At 45.0% G+C, this 12,055-nt stretch overlaps 1 protein-coding gene across 1 annotated transcript in view; it reads right to left on the minus strand.

Moving 5' to 3' along the window:
- The window catches only part of LOC146075794 (venom factor-like), a 186,926-nt gene that overhangs the window by 26,519 nt on the left and 148,352 nt on the right, over positions 1 to 12,055 (minus strand). Inside the window, exons 32-33 of the mRNA XM_083185393.1 lie at positions 8,408 to 8,498; positions 1,833 to 1,884 (exon numbers count right to left, since the gene is read on the minus strand). Coding sequence (XP_083041519.1) covers positions 1,833 to 1,884; positions 8,408 to 8,498 — 143 coding nt within the window. The remainder of the gene's footprint in view (positions 1 to 1,832; positions 1,885 to 8,407; positions 8,499 to 12,055) is intronic.

A 12,055-nucleotide genomic window follows, 5' to 3' on the forward strand; every position in this document is an offset into this window, starting at 1 on the left:
GCCAATTAAAATAGTAAACGCGTGTTTCAGGCCTGGAAGCCCAAAATCGATCAAGATTGATTTTAATTTATCGAATTCGACCTTTAGTAGATATACCCCCTAGTTTGTTTTGAGTGTTGTACTGTAGGTTCAGCCATGCTCACTGTCAGGGGCGGATCCAGGATAAAATGACATGGGCGGGCCACCATGATAAAAGAGGGTTTTGGTGGGGGAGGGGCGGTGTTAGTGGTGCCAGTGTACATGCTAAGAGAGCGTCAGAGAGAGGGTGGGAATCGGATTAAAATAGGCCCTGTCATTCAAAGTACGCAGGCCCACCATGGCAACAAAAGTGAAATATATAGTTGTGCGCGCACCGAAGGCGCGCTCCGGAAAAGGGGGTGTGTCCACTCAACAGGGTGCATGTCTTTAAGTGTAGTGTACAACACCATATACAATTTCTACACATTATGCAACAAAATACTAGACCCTTACACATGATCCCAAATGGAATGAGCCAAAATTCACATAATGCCACATGGATTGAGCCAAAATTCACATAACACCACACGGATTGAGCCAGAATTCACATAATGCCACACAGATTAAGCCAAAATTCACAATAAGCTTCATAAACAGGGACATTGTCCACCAAAGGCGCGCATTAAACAATTACATCATAATGTCCATTACACGTTAAGTTACACGCCATTATCTCCATTATGTATTATGCCAAACACCATAATGCCTATTAAAAATGATGCTACATAAGTGTTGCTTATCTACATGCTCATTGCCAAGGGTTCCATGCTCATTGCCAGAGGTTCCATGCTCGTTGCCATGTGGGATTACATGCTCATTGCCAATGAGACAAGTATCATATTGAAGAACTTTTGAGTGGGCTTTGAATGATTTTGGTTCCAGACTAATCTGCCCTCAAAGAACATGAAAAGCCATGAAATTACATTTCAAAAGTAAAAACAAGTCGGTTTACACCCAATATATCTGGAACCGATTGACCGATATGGACCAGCCTGGTATCATATTGAAGGCCCAGCGATTTGGAATTGAACCACAGCTTCTTTAATGCCAGGGGGGATCTGGCAGCCGTCAAAACTGGATGGGGGTCGGAATTGACGGGTCCCATATTATCCTATGGGGAAAAACGTTACAGCTTTGCCAGGCGATATCTCCAGTTCCCGGGGAGCTAGATACACGGGGCTGGGCTCATTGGAAAGACCTAGTCCTCAGCTACAATGAATGACAGGGGGACACGTGCCCGGGTGCCCCCTCCCTGAATCCACCACTGCTCACTGTGATTACTCTGTCAAAGGCATGAAGTGGAGCTTGTAGGGCAGCAGGATTGTACCAGCTAACCAGCCAATGACTGCACACAGAACGTGGGTAGTTGAGCAGGATGCTGTGACATAGGTTATGCAGGTAAAGAATGCAAGTCTCTAAGAGCTAATGGAAGACATCTGTCTACCACTATATTACTCTACACGGTAACATGATGGTGCTAGGCATGCACAGTGCTAACAGGCAGCCATCTTGGTTTTAGAATGAAGCATCCCCAGAGGAACCATCTTGGAGTATGCGCTGTAGCGCTCTCCCATTCTATCAGGACAGAGGAAAGTCACCCAAGGGCTTCAGGGCAAAAGCTAGGTCCAACTAGATTAACTGCCTCCAATGTGCACCAGCGGTACTTATCGAAGGCCCAAATCCCCAGGACGCCAGATCTCCTAGGAGCAGGATTTAGCTGATTATTATATTTTATTGATTATATTAAATCTACTCAATTATACACTGGATAGTAATAGTAGAATTTAGCTTAACTAGTAAATAGTATGACTTACCTGGTGCAGATTTGAATGGATACCGTTGATTTGGTGCCTTCTGGACCCTTAACTGTGTAGGAAAGATTTACAATAGAGATCAGAATACATCCACTGCACAGTACTGTATTGTAGGTCTGTTACATTCTCATTTCCAGCCTTCATTTTTGTTTATTCCCTATGCTCTGGATCTCTGTATCCATTGGTTCTGGCACCTAATCCGCCAGTGTATTTCTGACCGACCACTCACATAGAAGTACTGTGTCTCTCTGCCCCCTTTTACTCCTAATACCCCTTTTCCACTAGCAAATTCTACCCGGGCACCGACCTGGGTTTTTTGGTAGTGTGAACGGGTCCTTGAAAAAAACACGGGTAGAGAGACCAGGGAATTTTACCCTGGTAGCTACCAGGGTCGGACACGGGAATGACACGTGTCTGATTGCAGTGTAAATGCACATTACCCTGGTTTTTATATCCGGGTAATGCTCAGAGGCTGTTTATTGGTTCTTCAGGGGCACCTGATGGGAAAAAGCTATTTCTTGTTGACATTCATAGGTTTTTACAAAGTTTACCCAGGTTTAGTGGAAATGGCTCTGACACGGGTATAACACTGTGTGTGGTGGAATAGGTGTTTAAACCCGTGTCTGACACGGGTAAGATACAGTACGTGTTCGAAAACCCGTGTTCTGACCCCGTGTATCTGACCCTTATATCCAGTAATTCATTGAAATTATAACTGTGTGCACTGTTCCTGCTCCTTTTCCCTCTCCTTACCTATGGAACTGCACCAAAACTGTAAATAACTGGGAGCAACAAACCAGCATTGTTAGCTACACTGCAGTATTTTTATATCTGTATTACCACTTTTACACCAGGTTGGACCAGGGTTTTTGGACCCAGAATCTAACCCAGGTGTGACCCGGTGTTTGAACCCTTTTAATCAGCTCTGCCACCCGCCACAATGCTGGGAGACATCAGCAGCGGCAGGTCCGGGATATCCACCAGCTGGGACCTTTGCAACACCAACCGACATGCAGGGGGTAAGCCAGTAGCGCACGCAGGGGGGGTTTATGAGTACCCAGAAACCCCCCAGGAATATGAGGGCCCTAGTCTGAAAGCTGAGGGTCCCCTCTTTCAATGGGTACAAGAATTTTAAAAATCGGCCCTGGGGAACCGAAGATATATGACTTCAAAGCAGTGGTCCCCATCCAAGCCTGTTAATTGCTCTCCCCAGTCAGATATTTCAGTTTCTGACTGACTTAGTTTTTCTGAATATTCAGAAAGCTGGGATTCTCCCCCTTTGAGGGACACTAAAAATTGGTCTCTACTGTGCCCAGAATCAGAGATATCAGCCTTCAAGCAGCTGGTTACTGCTCCACCTGGTATGTAGTTTAATTTACTCATTGGCGGATTGCTCTGCCTCCTGAACTGTGCCCAATACCATTTGGTAGGTGGGATTCTCTAGTTTTTAATTCCATTAAAAGCTAAGAAATCTAGTTCCGGGAATTGGAGATATCTGCAGTCAAAAGCTGTCCTCCCACCAGAAAATTATGAATAACTCCACTATACACCCCTCCTCTGCATAGTAAACATCCTCTACCACCCTGGAAGTTACGTATTGGGACCCCTTCATTCAGGCCAATGCCCCCTTCTCCCTTCTCCCACCATCTGTGCAGTAAAGGGTTAATTAGTGGAAATTACTGAGCCCTACATGCTGAGCGGTTGATATAATACCCCCTACCACCCGCGGGACATCAAAGCTTCCGCTCATAGCCGGTAGGGGCCCCAATACATTGCTATGCCCGGGAGTCTACACTGCTGTTATGTATGTATGTATATATATATATGTATATAGTTCATTATGGAGAGTGTTGAGTCCCTGTATTTGTATTTATTAGAGCATGTGGTCACAGGCCACTTCACCCCAACCTGGGAATGGCGAGTGCTGCTTGTACCCCATCGCAGGGATGGCGAGTGTTGTGGTACTCTGTATGTGTATATATATATATATTTATTTATTATTTTTTATATACATTTGGTCTATCTATAATACTTTAACTGACCCGGCACATATACTGGGTCACCTAAGTGTACATCTCCGTGCTTTGCTCCGCCCCTCTGGAAACCCCCTTCTGAAAATCCTGCGTTTGCCCCTGTAAGCCCAGTACCCGGGAAAGCTGCTGGGCTCCCCCCAGCCTCCGTGCTCCCCCATCCGCACACAGGCATCCATTCACCTCCTCCCTGGCTCCACTGCTCAAAAACCAAAGAAAACATCGCTTTGAAAGTGACTTAATATCTATTGAAAAAATACACATAAGCTTCATAAACATTAATATAAAACATACAAACCGTCGGTCTATATAAATATTATATATATAAAATGTACATGAATATAACTGCATGAAATATACTTATATGACAAGTATTTTTTAATAACCTGTTACAAGCCAAAGGTGTGTGCAGCAGGGCTTGGGGCAGCAGCTTCGCCTGGCTGCTCGCTCCTTCCGCCTTGACGTCCCCTGGTCTGTTTGTCCGACAACCAGGGATGCCTGGGGATGTCATGGTCAGGCGCGGTTTCCGGCGGCAGCATCTGTGGTTGCCCAGCAATGGGGGATGCCGCTGGCTGACTGTGGTGGAAGTAGTCTTCCCCGCTCTGGCGTTGCTGGGCAGCTAGCTAGACGCAGGCCGGCGCACTAGCCCACAGCTGGAGGTGATCTGGCTGGGACGGTCTTCCATGGGGTTAGGGCAACACTGGCCATTTTAAGGAAGCCAGCCCAGCCCAATCCCACCGGTGTTAGCTTCCATTTCTCACCTACCAGCTGTCATCCTCCTAATGTCGGCTTCTGGTGACAGGTCTTTTGGATTTTTCTCACCCTGCCCTGCAGTCCTTATTTTTGGTACCATAAGTTTCCCAGTTGGTGACCGGGTTAGTTATGTTATTTCTTTCTGCCCCCCCCAGGGCAGTAGCCTATGTTTTGTTTTCCTCTCTGGAGCTGCCATAGAGTGCCGCAGCATTGTGCTGTACTTTTGTTTGGTGCCGTCAGGGTGTTAACCCTTTAACGGTGTGCTAAGTGTTTTAGTGGTTTGTTGTTGTGTGCTTTTTTGGTGTGGTGTATTTATCTTGTTTATGCAACTCAGTCGCATGTGGTCTTGCAATTAGGTCACTGGCGCTTTTAGACATGTTAGTAATCTACTGCATGCCGCCGTTTAGTTGAAATTCTATTTCCTTCCAGTTAGGTCCTTTAGTTAGCTCTCCTCTTGCTACGTACACAGGATCGCTGATACCTCACCCCTAAGACCTGGTGGCACCGGAGTTGGAGCCGACCTAATTCGCTTCAACAAACTTGGCTATTATAGGTGAAGCTCTAGTCCTGCAGGTATCAGCCATCCCCGTGCATAACCAAGACACTCAAAGTAGGACTCGCCGTGGCCGTCCTAAACAGCGGTCATGGCTGTGGGTTCACACCCAAAATACCGTAACATAACCAGTATTTTGTGTCCTTTGACACTATAATAAATCCTTATAATAAAAGGGGATCTTGTGGATGGTATCTCCTTCCCAGCTCTCTCACAGCTGGGGACACACACACAATATTCTTAAATTAATTTTTATAAGAACTTAATTCACAGCATCATTATTCTCCTGGTTAGAAGCCAAACAATAATGTAGGACTATATTTTCCTGATGTAGAGAAATTCACTCCTAATCAGGAGTGTGCTTTTTAATAAAACTACATTTGTATGCAATAATGCAGCATATGTCCTTCACAATTATTAGTATGGCATAGTGCAGTGGTTCCCAAACTGTGTGTCATGGTTTCCTGGGATACCACGGGACACTTGCAGAGGTGCCACGGGTTAGTGGTCCAGGACCAATTAAAATGATTTATGGTCAATTATTTATGGTCAAAACAAGTTCTGGTGGCTGCCAATCAAAACATGTGTACAATCCTGCTCTTTGCCACATAACTGGACCCAAGAATCCCATATAAACACAATCTACTTCATTTTATATTTATTCTTCTACTTTTTTGGGTGGGCCCAAGCGTGAAAAAATTCAGATACTCTCTAGGGTGTTGTGATTCAAACAAGAATGGGAACCCCTGACATAGTATGTATATTGCATCAGTGCAAACTAAAATAAATGCTTGCTTGGTTAGTTCAAATTAGTGCATATCCAAGAATTGGCAAGTCTCTTATAGAGCCTGTGTTAGTTGGGCTTATTAGTTCAAGCACTGAATTGCTGGGTCTTTGGACTTAGGTTATTTTTAAGGCTCCCATTTATTTATTTATTTATATTGCCCCGACCCTCGGTCGACCCAGCAATAACCCGGGAAATGTTCTTGGTGTAAAAGGGGTATATGTGACCAGGGCAGGTGTAAGGCTACTCTGCACCCTAGGCAAAGCTTCAACTCACTGCGTCCCCTCCCCAACACCATACTGTCCCCAATACCCATTTTTCCAGTCCCTCAAATGAGAGTGTGGGGTTGGCATTTTAGAAGTACCACAGCCGCCACCTGCATTAAGTAAAACAAGGATGTCTTCCTCTTAAAGTCATCTTAAATTTTGTTATAGGCAGGCTCAGCGGCGCCCCCTAGATCCTAATGGAAGAGATATCTCTGTATGTGACTGCTTCTGCATCTGTACAAGTGCTAATAAAATGCACATTGTGCAGAATAAGGCGCTAAGCTGCACCACTCGGAGCGGCTCAGAGTGGTTGGATGCCTGGTACCTCTTACTTGGTACTTTGATAAGTACACATCTGTACCTCTTACATTCAATAGCCATTGTAGCTTATACTTTTTAGAAGGGGTAAATTTACCAAAGGTTCTAAAAATGAAAAGAGGTGATGTTGCCAATAGCAACCAATCAAATTCTGTCTATCATTTCCCAGGATGCAACAGAGAACTGATAGACAGAATCTGATTGGCTGCTATGAGCAACATCACCTCTATTCATTTGTAGAACCTTTACTAAATGTATCCGTTATGGCAGGGGTGGCCAAACCTGTCCTCGAGATCTACCAACAGTTCATGTTATTCAAACAACCCATGGATCTATAGTAGGACTGAATGCAGCATGTTTGAAAATGTGACAGTTAGTAATGACTACAGCTGTGCACCAGCTAGGAAGTCTGGAAAATGTGACAGTTAGTAATGACTACAGCTGTGCACCAGCTAGGTGGTCTGGGAAATGTGACTGTTAGTAATGACTACAGCTGTGCACCAGCTAGGGAATCTGGGAAATGTGACAGATAGTAATGACTACAGCTGTGCACCAGCTAGGTGAACTGGGGAATGTGACAGCTAGTAATGACTACAGCTGTGCATCAGCTAGGGAGTCTGGGAAAAGTGACAGTTAGTAATGACCATAGGTGTGCGCAAATTGAGTGTTAGGGGTGCACAGGCACCCCCTAATGCTGTGCCCACCCTTATGAACACCTCTACCGCTAGCAATGCCAGCAATAACTTTAGCTTTTTAGAACTGTATTCCATTTAAAGAAGCACCCACCAATCAATTATTTATGTTTTCATTATTAATTGTAGTAGACCATTGTCCTATCACTACATACCTGTGTCATCCATATATGTTTATGATTGTATTTGCATGTACTGTTACACAGAGTAATTAGATTAAAACTGAAATAGGAAGGAGATTATGGTGTGGCTAACAGACGTTTTATATTGTAGCGAGTGCCAATAGTTGATGGAAGACACGCCCAATAGGTGGAGCTACACACACCCCTTTGACAGTGCACCCCCTAATAAAATGTGCTGCGCACGCCTTTGGTAATGACTACAGCTGTGCACCAGCTAGGAAGTCTGGGAAATGTGACAGTTAGTAATGACTACAGCTGTGCACCACCTAGGGAGTCTGGGGAATGTGACAGTTAGTAATGACTACAGTTGTGCACCAGCTAGTTGAATTGAAAAATGTGGTAGATCACGAGGACCGGTTTGGCCACCACTGCATTAGGATGATCCACTGGCAGCCTAAACTTGTACATGTGTGGCTCAATTGCATACTGTACCTCCCAACTGTCCCACTATGAGTGCGCCTCAGAAAATGATGAAAACGGGGTAGCGGCGCTAGGCCATACCGCCTTCTATCCGAGACCTCATCCATCCACCCCTTAGCTCCACCCCTTCTGCACAGCAGGTCCTGGTTATAGACAAAAGTTGGGAGGTATGCAATTGGCAATGTCGGGAATTTGATTGCCAGCAAAGGATTCGGCTTGACAAAGCTGTGCTGTACCTGCAACACTTTACGGCAGTGGGAACTCCCATAAAAGTGGCTGCTAACCCATGAGGTGGAGAGCACTTTTGTCTGAATGAAGTTGTTAATCAGCTGTGAGGACATTTAAAGCAGTGGAAATGACAATTTTTATCCTTCCATGACAACTAAATTCCCCTCAAAGGATTGAAGTTTAAAAAACAACAAGTTACAACTGGCAAAGCAAACAATAAATTATGTACAGATAGCATAAGATATCCCAAAACACTGCGGCTCATTGGCAATTGTTCTAGATGTAAAAGATGTCTCATCTTTAAAACCGTTATTTTAAAACACAGTTATAAAAAAAAAAACACACTCACCATCAGGTTCATCTTGAATTTTTACAGTGAGATCAAAGTTATTGCATTTCCTCTCCTTTTCTGTCTCAATTGCATAATACACAGATGTCACCTTTGGGAAAAATGACATCATCATGAGTAATTAATAATTAATGCATAGTAATCAGACTTCCTGGGGCTCTAACAGAAACTGAAGTGATTGCATGTGGGCAACATCTGTTTAAAAATTCTGCAAGATTTACTTCAAACAAACAAATCCAATTTATTAATGTTGCATTGAATAACTATAATAAGAAACATATTAATAAATATATTTAGAATTATGTTAATTTGGGGGTATTCAATTAACCGCTGTGTTTATGACATGACTTACAGCCGGCAAAAATCCTAGCATGGGAAAAGGTTGCTTAAGTTGCCTCTCCCACAGCGAAAATTCAGGTGTTAGGAGTTTGAGTGTGAACCCACAGCTGTGGCCACTGTTTAGGACAGCCACGGCGAGCCCTACTTTGCCTCTGTTAGCCATTCCTGGAGGATGGTTGGTACCTGCAACAACTAGGACTTACCCTATAATAGCATTTGAATGTGAAATTTGAAGGGGCAAATTAGGTCCGTCCCAACTCCGGTGCCACCAGCTCTTAACAAGGGACAAGGTACCGGAGATTCATAAAGGAAATAGGTAAAAGGTGAAAACTGTCTAAAAGGGTCTGCCTGAACAAATAAAACAAACTATTGGCAGTTTCCCTCAATGTGAAGGGCTTAAACGTCCCCAAAAAGTGCTCTAGAGTGCTCAGAGACCTTTTTGCCTTTAGGGCTGATGTTGCGTTCCTTCAGGAAACCCACTTTAAATCTGGAGCTGCCCCTACCGTTAAGGACTGCAACTACTCACTCTCTTTTTACAACAACAATAGCAAGAGTAAGTCTCTGGGAGTCGCTATCCTGTTATCCAAATGATTGACATTCCAAAACATAACATCAATTACCTTGGAGGAGGGCAGAACACTCCTGGTTAAATGCACGCTGTTCGATCAGGTATATATTTTTATAAATATATACAACCCCAACCAATCACAACCTACATTTTTAACGGTTTTGGATCGGATTGCCTCTCTGGTCGAGGGAATTCCGATATTAGGGGGTGATTTAAATTGGTCACTCCAGCCGGAGGTTGACATCTCAGGAACACCGGCTAGGCCCTCACTAACCTCGCACCACAGGGCACTCTCCATGGGCATCAGCTGGTCGACACGTGGAGGCTCCAAAATAAGGGGGACTCATTCTCTAGGCTAGATTATTTTCTGCTGCCCCACAGATTTCTGCATTTAATCCAAGATACAGATATTGGGCTAATTACATGGTCAGATCATGCACCCATCTTTCTGACTCTGGCGACGTCCTGCCCTCATTTTAAACAGTGTATTTAGAGGTTGAATGAACAAGTCCTGATGGATTCATGTTTTAAACCTCAGCTGACGGAGACTATAGAGAACTATTTTGAGGTCAATGAGACGCCGGACGTTTCCAGGGTCATGTGATGGGAAGCACATAAATGTGTTCTGAGCGGAAAGTTTATTCAACTAGGCTCATTGCTGAAAAAGGAAAAATTGGGGGAAAAAACTGCTTTACTCCAGAGGTTGAGAGACCCGGAGACGTTGCACAAATCAGGGCCATCTGCCCCAGTTCTGACAGAGTTGAACGAGACAATTACTCTATTGTTTGAGGATGTTAAGAGGGATTATAAATTATGCAGGAACAGTTTCTTTCAACGAGGCAACAAACCGGGGAGGTTTTTAGCTAGAGCGCTTCGCGCCCAAAGGGCTACTTTATACATACAAACTGTAGTGGACACGGAAGGCATCCTCCGTACACTCATAAGCGACATAGCCGACACATTTTACTCCTACTATACCAAACTGTACAATCTACGGGACTCTGGGTCCTCTGAAATTTTGCCGGCTGCCCAGGATCTGGTAGATAAATGAGATGGGATTCCCAAGGCTTTCTGAAGTTGACAGTGCCTGGTTAGACTCCCCATTCTATCTTCCGGAGCTGGAACAAGCTCTTAAGGATGCACCCTCTGGAATGAGTCCAGGCCCTGTTGGCTTTACTGTCTCTTACTTCAAACTCTTTAAGGATCTGCTCTTTCCAAAAATGCTGATGGCTTTCAATAACATCTCTGGTGACTGTGAGTTTTCCTCACAAGCATTAGAGACTTATGTAATGGTTATACCAAAGGAGGGGAAGGACCCGCTACCACTTGATATCTCTGCTTAACACAGGCATCACGCTGTTTGCCAAACTTGTGGCTAACAAATTGAAGTCTCTGCTTCCCCAGATCATCGATTCGGACCAGGTGGGATTCGTTCTGGGGAGGGAGGCTCGTTATAATACCACCAAAATGATCGATCTGATGCACTTAGCCTCACTGGGCCATACCCCTGAGGTGATACTGTCCACCGAAGCCGAAAAGGCTTTTAACATAATCAGTTGGGTCTTTATGAGAGGGGTCTTAATACATTTAGGACTGGGTCCTGTTAGCTTATGCTGGATTCTGGTGCTCTATAGTTCCCCTACAGCTAGAATTAAAATTAATGGGGCCCTTTCTGCACCAGTTTTGATTAGGAATGGAACTAGACAGGGTTGCCCTCTCTCGCCCCTTATTTTTATATTATGCATGGAGGAATTAGCTACAGTAAGTCCATAAGGAGTAACCCAAATATTTCTGGACTCACAGTAGGGGGTAGGGAATACAAGCTCGCCCTATTTGCGGATTGCTGGTCATCCTATCGAACCCGATCGTCTCGATCCCCAACCTAATGTCTTAATTCCGTAGGTTGAATACCCTGTCAAACTTTAAAATAAATTTCTCTAAGTTCGTGGCAGTGAATGTGTTGGCTCCATCTCGATCCCTAGAGGGCCTTAAATTACCCTTCCCCTTTATCTGGCATCCCAATAGCTTCAAAACTTGGGAATCACAATACATACTGATCTCACACACAAAAAATTGCTTACCACACTTCGCTCTGAACTTAGGGAATGGGGCAACAGAAGGCTCTCTAGGCTCAGTGTCATTAAAATGAACATCCTACCCAGGGTTCTATATCTCTTCCAGACTCTCCCAGTTCAAATCCCTAAAACTTGGTTCCGGGACTTAACAATGTAGTTAGAGATTTTGTCTGGGGGAATAAGTTGCCCCGCTTCCAACATGCCATACTTTTCCGCCACAGACACATGGGAGGTCTTCAATTTCCCCACTTCTCCCTGTATTATGATGCCGCTGTCTTTAATAGGATAATCACTGGCGTAACTAAGCCACCGCAGCCCCCGCCGTGGCGGGGAGGCGCAGAGTAACTATGGGCGCCGGGGGGGCTGCGGTGCTATAGTTACCCGCTGCGCTGCTGCCCGGCCGCATCTTCGGTCACTGTCCCGTCACTCGCTCCCGGCGCCGGCTCCTGCTGATAATGAAAAGTGACACTTAGAAAATGGCTGCCCCCGTATTGCAGACAGTTTTGGCAGCCATTCTCTAAGAGTCACTTTTCATTATCAGCAGGAGCCGGCGCCGGGAGCGAGTGACGGGACAGTGACCACAGACAGATGCGGCCGGGCAGCAGCGCAGCGGAGACTGGAGCAGCGGGAGACTGGACGGGACAGTGACCGCAGATGCGGCTCTGT

Source organism: Crinia signifera, chromosome 4 (genome assembly GCF_055691185.1).
Source record: "Crinia signifera chromosome 4, ASM5569118v1, whole genome shotgun sequence".
Lineage (NCBI taxonomy): Eukaryota > Metazoa > Chordata > Amphibia > Anura > Myobatrachidae > Crinia > Crinia signifera.